This window comes from Pinus tabuliformis, chromosome 6 (assembly GCF_031772625.1).
Source record: "Pinus tabuliformis cultivar Carrire ecotype Pingquan chromosome 6, CPIR1, whole genome shotgun sequence".
Taxonomy (NCBI): Eukaryota; Viridiplantae; Streptophyta; class Pinopsida; order Pinales; family Pinaceae; genus Pinus; species Pinus tabuliformis.
The window spans coordinates 1,222,526,857-1,222,545,162 of record NC_142292.1 but is presented as its reverse complement, the minus strand read 5'-3'; the positions used below and the strand labels follow the sequence as shown (position 1 = coordinate 1,222,545,162).

The following is an 18,306-nucleotide window of genomic DNA, read 5'->3' as shown; positions in this document are numbered from 1 at the left end:
CATTTAGCTGTCAGTACAACGATATTAGAACTCTTCGACTTCTTGCTAACGGGTATTGCCCTAGAATTGTTTTTCTTTTTGTCAAGTTGTCTGTGATTGTTTAGGCTTGATTTGTGGCTTGAGGAGCCGTGATCTAGGGGCATCTAAGTTGTTAAAGTCACCCGGGGATCGCATCGGTCTGGGCCACACCAGCCCTTTAGCTGATTGAATTTTTTAGCATGTCTCCTCCCCCTAGCACAGGGCACAACCACCCCCTGTGAGGTTTGATCCTGGGTCGCCTTGTCGACGAGGTCCATCCTCAACCAGTTATGCTAGTGGGACTTGACAGCACTGTGATCTTTTTTTGATCACAAGCTTCTCTAGGTTTTCTTGCTAAACTTCAAGTAGCATTGTATACATCCAAGATCTAACTTCTCCTTCCATCCAACTGAGGTAAGTGAACTTATTCTTTTTGTGCTGCCATTTAGTCGACTTCTTCTTATGCATACTTCAAACTTACTTTCTTCTTGTCTTCGTGCTTTGCTAAGTTCTTTCAAATCCTTCATTTGTTAGTCAAACTTAGATAGGTCTTGTCTTGACCTGCATGTTAGTTTTTGTAGCATCAGAGGTGTTCTAGTCTTGAAACTTTGTGGAGAGGCGAAAACACAGGAGTTCTTCATAACCCAGAAATCGTTTATGGAAATTCCACCTAAAAGTGTCTCAATTAGATTATTACCCTATTCTTAAGTATTTCCTAAGTCTAAACTTAGGAAAAGTGGCTAATTAATCAGAATTAATTGAGATAAGGTGTGAATCATCTAGAAACTCACACGGATCGACAGAGAATTAATCTGGGCCCTTGATTAAGTTTTAATCTTGGTCGTTGGAGGTCCAACAGAGGATTATAAGAAGAAGTCGATGGGTAGATGGAGAACACACTTGTGGAGTTCGATTTCCTTGGAGAGTTCGATTTTTCTAGAGAGCTAGCAGTTGCTAGAAGAGTTCGAGCTTCAAAAGGAAGCAAAGACAATTGGACGACTTGCTTTTTAATGGCAGTCAAGTGCCGGGATTGCTCAGAGTGAGGGTAATTTTCCTCTAGATATTTTTACAAGTATTCTCTCTGCAGGATTGCTAGTTTAAGCATCCAGATTGTACTTAGAATTTCTCATTGTTGCAGAATAATAAAAACCCTCAGCTGCTGCACCAGTTTTCTCAAGCTGGGTTTTTCCGGGGACATTTGTCCAAACATAATTGTGTCAAATTTTTTATGTGTGTGTGCTAGCATTTCTCAGTTTCCAACACTACTATTTTCCGCAATTTTATTTGTGAAGGTTGTGGTGTGAATTATTTGGTATTTGTCGTAACAGATAAATTGTTAAATTAATCAACAATTAGAAAACTAATTTCCAGTCGTTGCAATAGAATTTCAGTAGTGAAATTTTCACATGGTATCAGAGCGTGATTGATTGGTCGGGAAGTTGAGAAGCGAAAAACGTAAATTTCGCTGTTCAAAGGGAGTAGTAGGCTGAAATTTTCTGGTGCGCACAGTGCTTAGCCAGGTAGTTCGAATTGTTGGGCAATGGTTCGATTTTCAGTTGCAGGGTTGCAGAAAATTCAGTTTGCCCAGAATAATGATTCCAATAGGTAGAGGGAGCAGCAACAACTCAGATTTTCGTTGAGAAGATCCCTTGGTTGGGCGTAGAGGGTTTTGCAGCGGTTTGTAGTAGTAGAATCAACGCCAGGTAGAAGAGAGTGCACACAAAGGGAAAATTTCTCTCAGGGGATCTTGAGTTTTAGAGATCTAATTTTTCCAGTTGCAGATTGGCAGTAGCTATGAGCAAATTTTCTCACTCTAGCAGGGAGTGCGAGTAGCAGAGCAGCAACCGAGCAGAGGGAAAGAGGGAGATTTTCTACCAAATTTAGAGATGGACACAATTGGGCTTAGAGATTAGGATAGGTTGGAGGGAGCCTCCAACTATGTCATCTAGAAGGCTAGGTTGTCCTTCCTTCTAGATGAATATGTTCTGAAATCGTATGTGGAGAATGTGGTGGCAGTACCCAAGAGATTGCTGGAGTTCTCGTGACCTCCTGTTTGAGTAGCTTCGTCCACTTCTTTGAGAGATCACGTCCTAGTTGGAGCCAGATGTTACCCACCATTTTATGGGTGATATCCCTAGGAGAATTTTTTTTCTCCAAGATGGTCCTCAGTTGGCAGCCAACAACCCCTTGTAGCCACCAGCTAGCTCATTGTGCCATTTCTCTGCCACCTGAGCCAGCCATGTGGTCCCTCACCCATTTGCCATGATCGTATGTTTGAAGGTGGGCCTCTCGAACCTAAAGGTATGCCTTGTCATTTGGTAATTGAGTGTTGTAGTTTGCTCATCATGGACACTTCTAGGCGTGGATTAATGGCGGGATTCGGCGAAAAGAATGAGCTAGGTCTGTGCTCTTGTCTCCTAGACCCCTTTTGGATATTAACCTTGGATTCTAGTCGTGTGGGATCTCTTTTACTGACCATTTGGCTTTAGGGACAATATTTCACGAGAAACCATGAATTTAGTTTTATGGTCTCACTCCCTTATCTGCATATATTACCCCCTTTCCGCTCATTACTTCGCCATTCATCATTCTTCCACCTGGGTCCACATTCCTCCATTGGGTCCACATAGGTTATCTCACCCCTTTCCCTTGCCCACACCTTGGGTCAAGCCGGGAATGATGCCCCGAAGGTTGATGCAGCTAAAAAGAAAAGTAAAAGCATATTTGGCCACATTCAACAGGAAAATGTACCACAAAATGCAAAAGATGGCTGGTACAAACACATTTAGCACGCGGGCAAAAGCCAATACATGAGCTCTACTCTGTCATCATGGCCATCACCCTGGTTCCTACAGGATCTATGAGCCTCCTTCATCATATAGGAACCCATGATTGTCCCAACCCTTGGTGGGCAAAGAACCACCCTACCCTAAATATGGGTATTCATTGTTATATGCTCTTACCCCTTGAGCCCCAAGAAGTTAATCAAAGAAAAATCATAAAACGACAAAAGACATATAAAGAAGGGTGGAAAAATCAAGGCTCGGGCACCTCATGTACCACGTTTGCTCCCTCCTATACATTATAAATCCAAGTGTGGGCTTCCCTTTTATTAGCTACCCTTGCACCCCAACATGTGGCCCAAGGCTGCCCTTTCTCATTCCTTACTTCATTCACCTATCTATCACATAGCACCACTTTTAAAGGATGTACCTTGAACATACTATCCCCTTTAGAAGTAGAAACCACCTAATAGGATACTTGGTTAATCCCATTTGGAGTATGAAAGACATTGACACATCCCGAAACCCATTATGGAAGCGCAGGCCGTTATGAAGTCCCCACCTGTGGTCCATGGTTGGTAAGCTCATTTACTCGATTTCTCTGATGACTTGTTGTACTAGAAGGCTAGGAAACACATTGGATCTTATGCAGGATTGCAAATGGTCTCCATCTTGGGTTTGGTCTCCCTATACGGGGTCCTAACCCTCTAGAGGGCTACATTGGCACATGTAGGGTGTGTGTTGAGAGCCATGAGCCTCCATAACAGTAGACAACACTCCATGGATACCCAAGCATGTTCAGAGATTGCTGGAGATGCACCTATTGGACGAGGAAGATGCACTTGGTTCACCTTTGCCCAATCGACCCCACAGATATTCCATGCACTTGGCAATTGACCCAGGACTTGTAGGATGTGTGGCATCACCTACACCATCATCAGAGCCTTGCAAATGATCTACAAGCATCTTCGACTCATTTGGAGACCCATGAGGTTATTATTGTGCCCCCACACCCACCGGGAGCACCACTGGGCCAACCCCTTGTCCATCACTTTTGAGGGTCCTATTCTTCATTATGGCACTTATGGACTGTTGAAGTTTCCAAGTCTAACAATTAGAAACCATCCATGTACTTTCTGATTTATTCCTTCCGACTTGCTCTGATTAATTAACAAGTTATTTACCATGTAAATATTGAAAATAAACACAAGTACATGCTTAACACATTACAGATCATCAACTGAAGGAAATAGAAACAAGCACACAAATGGCACTGTTATTTTTGGACTAATGTCCCCGGAAAAACCCAATGCGGGAAAACCGTGCAGCTATCTGAGGGTTTGATTTATTAAGCAGTTTCATAATACAATCTGGGTGCCAAATCCGACTCACCCAACAGAGAAAAATTTCGGCAGTAGTACCTCTCCTTCGGAGACAGATGCTCCGGCTGAAACCCCCTGATAAACACTCCGACAACTCCTCAGCTCCAGTCTGCCCCACGAAAAACCCCAGCGTTAGCTTCTAGGGACTGCGTCAGCCTCTTCTGCCCTCTGCGTCAGCTTTCCCGGCAGTTCCGGATTTTCCCGACAGTTTTGGCTTCTGCTCTTTGCGTCAGCTTCCTTGGCAATTCCGGCATCTGCCCTTTGCGTCAGCTTTCCCGGCAGTTCCGACTTCTACCCTTTGCGTCAGCTTTCTCGGCTGTTCCAGCAGTTCCAGCTTCTGCCCTCTGCGTCAGCTTTCCTGGCTGTTTCGCTGATCCTCCCGACACTATCTCTGCCTCTGTGCTTCTGTATTCACTGCCCCTCAGCTGCAACTCCAGATCACTCTCTCAACTTTCTCAGCAAACCTAGCCCTAGAAAGTCGAAATCTTGATCTCTTGGTGTGCTCTCCAAGTGACCCTCAAGCTTCCTCTTATACTTTTCTTGTTGACAGATCAACGACCGAGATTAAGTCCCTAATCAATAGCTAAGATTAGATTTGGCTTGATCCATGACTTTTGGACCATTCTAACACAATTTTGCATTAATATTTTAATTTCCCTAAGTTTAGACTTAGGGACTCCATTAAAAATATTAATTATTTTAATATCTCCCAAACTGTTTAGAATCTGCCCAAACCCTTTTTGGGTATTGGAGATCTCATGTGCCCTAACCTCTCCACCAAATTTCGTGGCTAGAGCACATCTGGTGCTACCCCAAATCAACACTCCCTTTTAACGAGGACTGTGCTCTAGCAATACTCCTCACTTAGTATTACTCTGATCATTCAGCATCGGTCCCTGATGCTAGGCCTGTTGCCCATCATCTGTACTGCTGCATCCCGTACTGCCACCCATGGCTCTGCCACTGCCACTGCTGCATCTGTACGACAGCTCCCTCTGCATCTGTGCTGCTGCCCATGGCCCTGCCACTGCCACTGCTGCGTCTACACTGCATCCCCTCTCATCATGCTGCATCGTGCTGCCCATAGCACCGCCACTGCTAACTGTTGCACTGCAACTCAGTTACTGAGAAGTAAGTAATTGATCTCCCAACTCTGACATCTCTGTCAGGCTAGAGACACTCCTGATGCTGAAGCTCCCTCTATCGCTGACAAGTGCTCCCTCTTTGACCTCTGCGTTGCTGCAACAACTCCCTGCATCTTGCACCATTGCACACCTCTCTGTGCCATCCTGCACTAGTGCAACACTCCCGTGCCTCTCACACTGTTGCAGCCTGCTAGCCTCGCGCTGCCTTGGGAATCCTGCACTGTAGCTCTCTCTGCTGCTCCATCCTCATCCGTCTCTACCGACATCTGCCAGTGTTGCTACTCCTCTTCGGGTTTCCCGTAGCCAGGTATAATCCAAGAGGTTGGGTATCTCGAGGATCCTGCCCCTCATCTTCTGTAGTCCTCTTGACTACAGCTCGATGTCTCCCCACTTTTGCTCAAGTGGTGTGTGTGCACTCATGGCACAAACATCATCTGTCTCCACTTCCTTCTCTGCCCTTGCTGGCGCTGCCTTGGTCTCGGAAGCCTCTCCCTTGCTCTTCTTCCTTGGACACTGGGTCGCATAATGACCCAGCTCCCCACAGTGGAAGCATTTGACCTTGGAGAGGTCCTTCTTCTTCCACTTTTCTTGCTTACCCTCAGATGCTAGGGCAGCATCCACCTCCTCCTTCTTGATTCTGATCCCCTTGCTGCTGCTTCTCGTCTTGGTCACCCTCCTGATCTCTTCTTGGCGAAGAGCCACCCACATTTCCTCCCAATCTGGAAGGGTCGCCCTGCCCAGTATGCTCTGGACAAACACCTCCCAGTCTTCTGAGACTGCATTCAGGGTTGTTCTCACCATCAACTCTGGATCTGGTGTGGCCCCTATGGAAGTCAGCTGATCTCGGATCTCCTTCAATTGACCGAGGAAGGTGTCGATCTGTTCTCCCTTCTGCATCTAGTATGACCGCAGTTGATTTTCTAGGAGCATCTTCCTCTGCACGGAAATATGCTGATACAACTTGGTCAGGGCCTCCCACATCTCCCGTGCCGTATTCTTCTCGGCAATATGTGGTACTATATGATCCTTGACCCCGTCAAGAATGATACTCTTGGCCCTCGCCATTGCTTCCTCATACCTGTCATTGTCAGCTGGGTCAATTGGGACCGCTATCATCTTCAAGGCGAAGTGCTTGACACGATTTCTGTCAAATGCAGATAAGATTCTGGCCTTCCAGACTACGAAGTTTGAGGCTCTGTCCAATTTGTCCTGGTCTCTTACTCCGTGTAGTGCCATTCCGCTGCTCTTTTACTTCCCTCCTAGAAGTTCTCGATGTGACTCCCTTTGAGCCTCGATTTCCCTCCTGGAAATCCTTCTGCCAATGTCGAGATGCCCCCTACTCTGATCGTCTGTGCAACTGCACCACTGATCCGGATTTCTCGGCTAGAAACCCTCGGTAGCAACTCCCTCCTCCTTGGCCTTGCCCTGTTAGGTACTGTTCTGACAACAGTACCCCACCAGCTCCACTTTGCAACTTATCCACAACCTCCTAAACCCCAACAACCTGAAGGTGAGAGCTCTTAGGCTCTGCGCAGTCCTAGCACCGGAAAACTAGCTCCTTAAGCCAACTGTGTCAGCCCTCATGTCTGCTGCGTGGCTCTGCGTGAGCCTGTCTTTGCCTCCCTCAGCGTTTGCGCAACCTCTTCTTGGCCCGAACTTGATGACGCAGGCACTGCGTCACCCCTTCCTTGCTGTTTTGCTGCTAGGAACAACTTCTGTCACTTGGGACAACTGTTTTCTACTACTGCTGCTTTGCTCAGCTGATGTCCTCAGTTCTCCTGTGATCTGCAACCACGCTTTGATACCATGTTGAAGTTTCTAAGTCTAACAATTAGAAACCCTCCATGTACTTTCTGATTTATTCCTTCCTACTTGTTCTGATTAATTAACAAGTTATTTACCATGTAAATACTGAAAATAAACACAAGTACATGCTCAACACATTACAGATCATCAACTGAAGGAAACAAAAACAAGCACACAAATGACACTGTTATTTTTGGACTAATGTCCCCGGAAAAACCTGATGCGAGAAAACCGGTGCAGCTATCTGAGGGTTTGATTTATTAAGCAGTTTCAGAATACAATCTGGGTGCCAAATCCGACTCACCCAACAGAGAAAAATCTCAGCAGTAGTACCTCTCCTTCGGAAACAGATGCTCTGGCTGAAACCCCGGATAAACACTCCGGTAACTCCTCAGCTCCAATCTACCCCATGAAAAACCCTAGCATCAACATCTAGGGATTGCGTCAACCTCTTCTGCCTTCTGCGCCAGCTTTCTCGGCACTTCCTGGTAGTTCCGGCTTTTTCCCTTTGCGTCAGCTTTCCCGACAGTTTCGACAGTTCCCAGCTGTTCCCAGTAGTTTTGGCTTCTGCCCTCTGCGTCAGCTTTCCCGGCAGTTCCGACAGTTCCCAGCAGTTCTGGCTGTTCCCAGCAGTTCCGGCTTCTGCCCTCTGTGTCAGCTTTCTCGGCTGTTTCTCTGATCCTCTCGACACTATCTCTGTCTCTCTGCTTCTGTATTCACTGCCCCTCAACTGCAATTGCAGATCACTCTCTCAACTTTCTCAGCAGACCAAACCCCAGAAAGTCAAAATCTTGATCTCTTGGTGTGTTCTCCAAGTGACCCTCGAGCCTCCTCTTATCCTTTTCTCGTTGATAGATCAACGGTCGAGATTAAGTCCCTAATCAACGACTAAGATTAAATCTGGCTTGATCCATGACTTTTGGACCATTCTAACACAATTTTACATTAATATTTTAATTTCCCTAAGTTTAGACTTAGGGACTCCATTAAAAATATTAATTATTTTAATATCTCCAAAACTGTTTAGAATCTGCCCAAACCCTTTTTGGGTATTGGAGATCTCATGTGCCCTAACCTCCACCAAATTTCGTGGCTAGAGCACATCCGATGCTACCCCAAATCAACATGGACCTCATCAGGCCACTTGGAGGGCCCTACGACATGTACTATTTGTCATCTGACCTCTTAAGAGGCTTATTATTTTATTTGTGAGCTAGTTTGGTGGGCTTGTCACCAAAAGTTAGGTTATTAGCACATTATTTTATTTTTGGGGCTTATGTAGGTCTAGGAGACTAATTCGAACTCCTCATTAGTGTATAAATACAAGTGAGTTGAGTTCATTTGCTCATCATCACTTTAGATTGGATCTCTTCTCTCTCTTGAGAATTTCACACTTTTTCTTAGAGGATGAATTAGAGTTTTATGGATGAATTTTGATGTTTGGATTTAATTTATCTTATCTTGGAGCTTCTCTATTGTCAAATTGTGGATGGTTGGATATGTTCTATTACATGTAAGTACATGCTTTTAATGCTATTCTTGTTTTACTTTGTCATATACATTGGATTGGGAATTTCGCTATTTTTAGGGCTAATTGCTGCATGCATTTATTGCTTAAATTGTGGAATTTTGTCTCTATATAGCATCTCTCAATGTATGGGCCATGTAATTTTGAATGAAATTTCCTATGGATAATTCTATCAATGAATTCATCTTGATAAACCATCACCTTTTGCAAGTCGAAGTATAAAAGTTGTAAGGTTGCTTCCCTTTTCCCTAGCAGGGTAGCGCGGTAGTCTTAAGGCCTCCTTGACTAAGAAACAAGGTCCTCATTCATATCTATCATAGACTCCATTCTCCCAAGACTAAGGCACTGATCTACCAAGAGGTGGTCACTCAAAATTCAACTCCTTTTCACCTTTTTCTAGGTCTAGCCAAGTTGGGTCACCTAGGGCATCATTTTCTTGACAAAGTAGCCCTCCAAAAAGTTCGATCTCCTAGCCTCTCCTGCGCTGGTGTATCCTCAAAGCCTCCTCCAATTTCGAAGCCATTCCAACTATGGAGTTGTGATAAAAGCCAAGCCCTAGATTCAAAACGTTGCCCTAGTATCCCCAAGGCTAGTGCCTCATAGGATCAATTCAACACCTTTAAGTGAAAATTCTTACTTTGATCCTTTCCCCCTCCTTGTCTAGGTTAAGAACATCATTGGTTGCTAAATCCTTGTCCCTTGACCTAGGCTGGGTCCACTTGGTCCCGTGTGGTCCCACTCCTTTGAAAATACAACTCTTCAAAAACCATTTAAGATACCAATTTCAATAAGGATTTTAGGGATTGGGAAACCCTTTCACAAGTCATATTCCATAAACCTAACCCTTAAATCCCCACATCCTTCTTCTAGCGGACATTGTACCTTGCTTAGAAAGAAAGCAAGCTCCATTCTTGATCCTCTTCTGGAAAATGATTGTTTGGGTCACTTTATATCCATTTGTTGATCTATCCTTTATGTGTTTCTCCTCCCATCGGTGAAAGTCTGTAAAATAGTAGGGAGCCTTAGCTGAGGTGACAGTGGGCTAAGTCTCCATTTGTTGCCCTTGGTCTAGCATTTGACCCTTTAGGAATCCCCTTTTGGGTCCCCTGCTAGTTTGAGCGGTAACAAGCTGCTAGGAGGAAAAGGGGTTCCATTCCATTCAAGTGCATTTTTGTTCCCTAGATGAGTAGAGTAGCTAAGAGTGGATGGAGAGAGAGCAAACAAAGAGGGTTTGACTATGGTAGCAACCCATGTGCCAAAGGTCCCACTCCTTTGTACTTGCATGCATTTCCATTCAGAGAAAGAGAGAGTAGAACAACCTCGCCTTCCATTTGGTTTTTCTCTCATAAAGATTTGCCAAATCATATCTTCTATTCATTGTGGTTTGTGAGTTTTATTTTGTTGTTCTCTATTTTCCATATATTATCTATTGCATGCATAAGAATAACCCAGTCAAGGTTATTTGGGAGCGGGAGCGACATTTTCAGAAGCTCCCGGTTTGCGAGCGAATCCTGGAGCATTTTTTATATAATATATAATATATATATTTTTATATTTTTTATATTTGATGCATATATGTCAACAAAAACATGTAGAATGATGAATTAGATATAAAAAACATTCAAAACATAGATTGAACCATATAGCAACAATCATCTAGAAGTTATAAGCTTCATCAACCACATCCACAAGTTAGTAACATAGTAACATACAACATATTGATTCTTATGATTCATCAATCTTAAAGTTTCAAGCTTTCAAAATTCAATATATAGCATTTATCATCATTGATCACCAAAGTTGTACTTGTAAGCTAAGTGTAACCATTACAACAAATAATATCTAACATTAAATGAAATGTTATAAAATGAAATGAAATGAAACAACTTTCAACTTTCATGAAGTATCATATTCATAATTCATTACTAATGAGTTATAATTGCCAACTTCAAACTTCAAACTTAAATTGTCATATACTGTTTAAAAAAATATCGTAATAAATATGGAAGAGTCAATAGTTATAAAAACTACTAGAAACTAGAAAAGACAAGTAAATCTATTATCTATTGCTTATGCTTGGGCCTCTTGCCACCACGAGAAATGTCTAATTTTTTAAGTCTTGTTGGAAAATCAAGATCTTTGTCATTAATATCACCCTCTAAGCATTAATATCCAGAGGTATCTTTGTCATTACCTCTAGATCTGTATAGGGATCTTTGTCATTAATATTACCCTCTAAGCATTAACATAAGATAGAAAAAGCATAGCATGTCAAGTCAAGATTTTGTTTGAGTGATGCGTACATTTTTGGGAGGGTCATGATAGAGGAGTTCAACAGCCAATGCCACTAACATCAAGGTACATAGAGGGATTGGTGCTCTTTATTGAATACGAGTTCCATACCCTAATACATGACAAAATTCAAAGGAAACAATGCAATCCCCCAATCCTGAAATCCCGAAAAACTGATAAGTTTGCTGTATTTTGAATGAAATCTAAAATTCTACTTTCTCCATATGAAATCCAATGAGGTCGAAACCACTCTCAAACATCCTGAGTCATTTCATGGTAATGTTAAAAATTTAAGTAAAATGATGAAAATGAAGATTACTTTAAGAATTTAACATTACCATGAATCGCATATCAATACTAGGGCCATAGGCTTGATCATTAAGCTGCCCCACTCAGAACTTATTTGTTTCTTTGAAAAAAATTGCATTTGGAACATTACTGCAATTTTTTTTTTCAAAAAAGGCTAAACACTCCCGAAAAGGCAGGGAGTGTTTTTTTTTTTAGGGGGCGCGCTCCGAAGCCGCTCCAACCTAGAGCGCGAATTGGGAGCGGGAGCGAGAGGGGGGGGGGGGTGCTCCCCCGCAACCCTGAACTCAGTAATTAACAAATCTAGAAATCTAAGGATAAATTATCCCTCATAGTGTAGATTTTGGATTTTCAATTACATTTTAGTAGATTTGTTGTGACGATTTGTCTAGTGAAATATCCATGGCAGTTTATGGATCAATGAAACATTTGGGAAATATTTCACATTTCCATAATTTTCCAAAGGGTTTTCATAAAGTTTCCAAACAAGAAAATTTTCCCATATGAAAACGAGTCCCAAGTTAGAAGTTTCCATTTCACAGATATATACATATTTTTAAAGTACATCCTAAATTTACAAAAGACTTTACAACAAGTGAAATGGTATATGCAGTGAACCTAGTAGCCTCTTCTATAATGCAACTAGAGCAAAGTAAAAGTAGAGTGGGTTGCACTATCTAGATTCCAAAGATTGAGTATCCGTAATTAACAGAGCACCCTTGGACAAAAACTAATAGTGGTCCTCATCCATCCAGATAACACAAAAAGAAGACAAAGAGCTGGCCTCATGACAAAAAATGACCTTGCACCTAAGTTTCCAATGGACAAAGAGAGCTGAAATCCATAAGCAATACCATATCCTTATGAACACAGTATGAACCTGGCCACAATAATCTCTAAAATCGATAAAGTGCCAAGAAATCCTACCCTAGAGCAACACTGAGAACTGATCCTGAAGGCATATCCAACATTGTTTAGCGAACACATATCCAAAAGATATGCTTCGCTCTCTGCAACCTGTGGCATACAAGGCACTAGTCATCAAGAGCCCACACTAAAATCGATAAAGTGCCAAGAAGTCCTACCCTAGAGCAACACTGAGAACGGATCCTGAAGGCATATCCAACATTGTTTAGCAAACACATATCCAAAAGATATGCTTCGCTCTTTGTAGCCTGTGGCATACAAGGCACTAGTCATCAAGAGCCCACTCTTGACCAACTTGGCCTTGAATGGAAGTCCACGATAAATAACCAACCATGCAAAGACCTGTAGCTTATATCGAAGCTGCATTGACTAAACACTGTGCAGACTCTTAATCCACCTGCCTTTTGAATCTATACAACTCTAACGTGCATTAAGATGCATTAAGAACCTAGGATAATGAGTTCCACTAATGAAGCTAGAAATACAACCAACAGGAATCATACAGCCACGGAGGATGACCAAAGCAACAACCCTAGTCCCTCAAGAGTGGACCAAACATCTCAATGTTTATTTTAAACAACTCAGACTCTGGAATAACTTCACACAACTCCATAAGGTAGCTCGATAGTGTTGGAAATATTGAGAGGGGGTTGAATCCATATTTCCTTTCAATTATTCAATTTTTAATCTTCAAAGCATAAAATTTACATTAGCATTAGATCAAACATAAATCAGCATCACATCACATGAACAGTAAACAACACCATTCAACAATGCACGACATCAAGACAATACACAAGGGATTTTTAGGTGGAAACCCTTGCGAGAGAAAAACCACCGAACACTTCTTAATATAGGTCTTCAGAATTTTACATCAATTAAGAAGCTTCAACTTCGAAGTTTTATAGCATCAACTGAAGGAGGCTCCAACCCCCTGGATTACAGGCTCCAACCTGAAGGACACTCCAACGCCTTGGTTTACCAGCTCCAATTGGTAGGACGCTCCAACGGCCCGGCGTTACCAACTCCAACTGGAAGGACGCTCCAACACCTTGGCTTTACTAGCTCCAACTAGAAGGACACTCCAACACCCTGGCTTTACCAGCTCCAACTAGAAGGATGCTTCAATGCCCTCTCTTTACCAGCCCCAACTGCAAGGATGCTCCAATGCATTGGCTCTACCAACTCCCACTGGAAGGATGCTCCAATGCACTGGCTCTACCAACTCCCACTGGAAGGATGCTCCAATGCACTGGCTCTACCAACTCCCACTGGAAGGATGCTCCAATGCCTTGTGTAGGATCCAACCTGTCCTAGCACCACCTTGCCACCTTGAAGTGTTCTTAGGCTCCATCCCGAAAGATACTCCACTCTCCTGCCTTGCACCACCCTGCCACCCTGCTTAGCAAGCTGCCACTTGCCCTGAAGGCTCCAACCTTTGGCTCACCACGACAGACCTCGTTTCACAATTTCAGACTGGATCCACCTGTGCTCAATATCAACATTAACAATATCAAAAATTCTCTGCTGACATTATATCAACTTTTCTTGCTTAAGGGATCAAACCCTAGCTCAGCAGCATACTCTCTCTAATATCTATAAATAATTCTGCCAAAAACCCTGTCTCAACATATACATGTAAAATAGCAGCAATTGACAAACCGTCAGCAGTGGAATACAAATGTCAAATCTAGGTTCATACAAGTACTGGCATCAGATAATATAATCTCTGCTTAGCATAAATAGCCCTGCCATATACAACCGTTGTTCTCTTTCAAACCCTGGTATCTTTTGTTTAGGCAGAAACCTTAGCAACCTTGTTCTGCTTCTGCTCAATCATGTAGATTTTATGAAGTAACTTCCTAACAATAATCAGATCTCTGCAGTACAAGTCCTTAGATAACATCAAGCCTTACATACTTTTGCTCAACCATCAAGGCTCTGCCTAGTACATTAGTATTGATAAACCTCAACATTCAATAGTACTTTCTCTTGCTCAATATATGCATTGGATGCTAACAACAACATATGACAGCAGACTCTGACTTATAAGACTAATATATTCATGCTGTGCATCCAAGGATTCTAGCACTGTCACTGTATAAAAGGTTACAACAGAACAAAAGCAATATCATAGCACCACACATCTACTACAGTCATAGACATAAGATCTACAGTGGGTACTTTCTCAAGCAACATCATTCCACATATCAAGCCCTGTAGCAAATCTCATGATAATACAAGACAGTTCATGGTAACATACAAATTTTCACTGACACCCTTTCTGCCAATGTGCTTCAGATATGCAATGAAGAAATAATCTTAACTGAAGCAACAATTCATGTACCTTGTGTGATCTGCCATTGATGTACCTGAAGTTACCTTGCTGTTTGAAGATGTTTTACTTGTGCTCTTATATGCTGATGCTTCTGTCCTCAATTTATACTGTTGTAGATGGAGATATTTCTCAGGAAAAACTGAATCTGATCATATAGCTTGACTTTTGAATAATTCACAAAGATAATAAGATCTGCTGTTGTCCAAAAGAAACCCTTAATACACAAGAGACACCAAGATAGATTAGACATTAGATCTCACTCAAGGATGTTCCAAGAATTTTGACTAGGGTTTCATATTAGCCATGGTAAGAAGTCACTGCAATTTCATCAGACTAATGCCAGATACCTTTGCTTCGGATGTGATCCAAATGCTGGGCTGGAACAATCTCTGATAAGGGTTATTCAAAGGGCCGAGCAACTTTGTGCTAAGATTATATGTGCCACAGAGCTGAGGTTACAGATCTGATCAAAAGGCCACCAAACTGATAAAAAATACTTCAGAATTCACCAAACCACTGACCTTTAGAAATGCTTCGATTCACACTTCCAAATGCCCACAATGAGGCTCACAACAGTGCTTGAGATTCTATTCAGGACCGCTCTCGGATGAGTGCATCAAATCAATGGTTAGGGCTTGTAAAAGTCCACAGAACACAGCTCCAGATGGACACAGATTGGTCTGAAAAGGAGGCCGAATGACCTCAGGAGACAGCAAATTTTGTTTTACAGATGTAGCCCAAAAATTCTCAGATTGAACAGAGATCTGAAACAACTTCAGGTGCCTCAAAATTGCCCTAATGTATAGATTCAGGAGATCTGCATCAGTCTTCAGAAGTCGTGGACACACTTCCGAAATAACCTTAATCAACCACAGGAACTTGAACTAGGTCTCCTCAAACTTGTGCAAATATGACACGAATTTCCTCAGAGAATTCTTCTAGATCCGCCTCAAAACAATGAAGAAGATGTCTTAAAGGAAACCCTTGATCAGAGATTTTGCTATAAGATGGAAGCCAAAATTATCCCTTGAGATTGTCGCAGATGGTTCCTTAACAAGACCTTAGGGAGGCCGCAGGATATGCCATAGAGATGTCACATAATAGGTCCGGGAGAGGCCAAAATATTTGTGCCTCAGTAAGCTGCTAACCAGACTGAGAACAGCCTCAAAATGTCCATGAACACCTGCAAAGTGTGCTAAAAAAGTTAAAAACCCAGCAAAACCTCTAACTCAAACAAACAGAGAAAACCCAATAAAATGCCTTCAGATCAGGCCACCTTCTCTAGATATGCAAGACTATCCAGGGCTGCAGAGATACATCAAGGATTAGACGTTAAATTCTGTACTTTTTGTGGAGGATTCGACCAACATATATAGTAGTTTGAAGGGGCAACAATATCGGAGCCGACCTGACAGTTGGAGGGAGCCGACCCTTCAAAAATATTAATTTGAAGTTCAAATTTGATTTTTGAATTTGCATTTTGGAGCCAAAAACCCCTAACAAATTTAGAACCAATTTAATTCAAATTTTGATGATTCATCCTTGAAGAATTCTCCCGCTTTTTGACTTTGACTTGGATAGGATAAGTTCCTTTTTGATTTAATTGCTTATATAATATAAAATTGCTTGTGGCACCTCCTTTGGGGTTCCTTGACCAAAAAATGGTTCTCCAATATTTGAAATGACATCTCTCCTCAACCGTGAGGATCCACGGGGCATGCAACCTATTGTTGGAATCAACATGACGAGGGGCATCAGGTGATGATGATCTTGTGATCAAAATCACTATCCACTACATCCATTTTCCTCAACAAGTGCGGGGCATCTAGGGCTTCCCAGGGCTTCTTGTCATTTGGAGCTTCCAATTAATGCAAACAAGACGAATATTAAGAGCGTTCAAGGACTGATGTTGGCATCAATGAAAACACCATTCAACAAACAGCTGGTTAGGGGAAAGAAGACCATACTCCTGAGCAAGAGCGCGCCACTCCTTCCATGAACAAGTTGCAGAATCCCACAAATTGCCCTAGAACTTAGAAGAAGATTCCCTTTCAGCTCAACTTGCGAGCCTGCAATTGAGGCAAGTCAGCAACACAAGAGCCTTGCACCTGCCAACTCCAAATGGGCTGATGGGTGAAATCCCAACCAGCTCAACTGCCTCCCAGTGCCAGCAAACAAGATATTATTACATAAACAGCAAACACACATTACACTTTGAGCCTGTAACTTTGAAGTTGCAATTCTGAACAACTAAATGTGCTAGGAATATTATTGCAAGTAAAGAAGACTGATACGTTGGGCAAGTACTAGATTATGTCTAAACTTGTTTTGTGTAATAGCACTGACTCCTCATACATAACTAAGATCTCCTCAAACGGATCCATAAGGTGTTGGATTGGGTTGTTTCTCTTTGACCTCATAACTGGAATTGGATGATATTCCTAATTGGATGGGCTTCTCTTTCTCATTCTCCAGTTCTGCTTGTCATTGGCATGACTATCTTCTACATATACCTTGGATGAACTGTTTGGGGAGCAGATACGATTTGTTGTCTGACAAATGCTATGCATTCAAACTTCTTGAACAAGGTCTTCAATGTAAGCAAGTAGAAACTTGCAAGTTCAGAGAGGTTGTGTTACAATTTTCTACTCATTTGTTTTACATTCAACTAGCTGATACAATTTTTATGCAGGTATTGTGGCAAGCATTGCAGGAGGTGAGAGTTTGACCAATCATCCTGTAATTCAATCTTTGAATGAACTGAGGACAATAGCTCCCAGTCTGGCCTCACTGAGTTTGCAAGAATTTTCTACTGAAAAACGAGCAAGTACTCAGGTTGTACTTGTAGATGAAAACATAAATCCCACACTCATCAAAATTGTAGAAGCACTGGATGCACTTTTCTTAGCATGTACTGCTGGTGGATCTGATAATGCTTCCATTGCCATCAAGAATGGAGGAATCGAGCTTGTAACCTCAGTTTGTGCAACACTTAAAACTGGTGGTGAACGATCATTAACATCTTCTCTAAAGGTTTTGGCTTTGCTGTTACAAGGTATGAGCATGCTGAGTAGTTGGCATTGTGGTTGGAGTTTAGTGTCTCACCATGTAATGTTTTATCAAACTTTGATCATTTATTTGCTTTATTGCAGATGTCCAAAGCACTGAACAGTTTCGACAATGCAGTGGGCCCAATATTCTTATGGAAATATTAAATGAACATAATCACAAAAGCAGCATTGTTGAATATGGTTGTGCAGTTGTGGCAGCAGCTGCTACTGGAAATGAGGTCACCAAAGAAGCGTTCATGGAAATGAAAATAGATGATTTGCTAATAAAATTATTAAAGAGGAAGGAGAACAGAAATATTCAGAGTATTTATGATGTTATTTGTGTGCTAGTTACAGCTGATGATAATCGTGTTGTGGCTTCACAGGTGAGGAGTAATGATTTTTGAAATGGATTGGCAGTATCTTCAAAATATGATCAGCAGTGTTAAACAGTGTGATACACTATGATATTGTTAAATTCTTTTATCCTTTATGACACTCTCAATTAAATGAAACGCCACTAGCATTTGAGGAAAAAAGTAAAATTTATAGAAATAAACACACCATCTTGTAAGGAAACAAACCAGTTACATGAACATTTTTGTTTGTGTAGTCATCACATGCATTTCTGGCCAAGTCCAGGCAACTTCTTGTTAATTGAATGAAGATGCTTCTTATAAAGGAAATGTTTCTACTTGCGAGGGGAAACTTCCAAACTGGCAGCCAGTATG

At 42.0% G+C, this 18,306-nt stretch overlaps 1 protein-coding gene across 2 annotated transcripts in view; it reads left to right on the top strand.

Moving 5' to 3' along the window:
* LOC149263101 (uncharacterized) overlaps window positions 1-17,997 on the top strand; it is a 33,912-nt gene extending 15,915 nt beyond the window's left edge. For both annotated transcript variants that reach the window (XM_089387143.1, XM_089387141.1), the window contains 2 exons: window positions 17,218-17,580; window positions 17,678-17,997. In XM_089387143.1, coding sequence (XP_089243269.1) covers window positions 17,218-17,580; window positions 17,678-17,982 — 668 coding nt within the window. In that variant the 3' untranslated portion in view covers window positions 17,983-17,997. The remainder of the gene's footprint in view (window positions 1-17,217; window positions 17,581-17,677) is intronic.
* The last annotated feature ends 309 nt before the right edge of the window (window positions 17,998-18,306 follow it).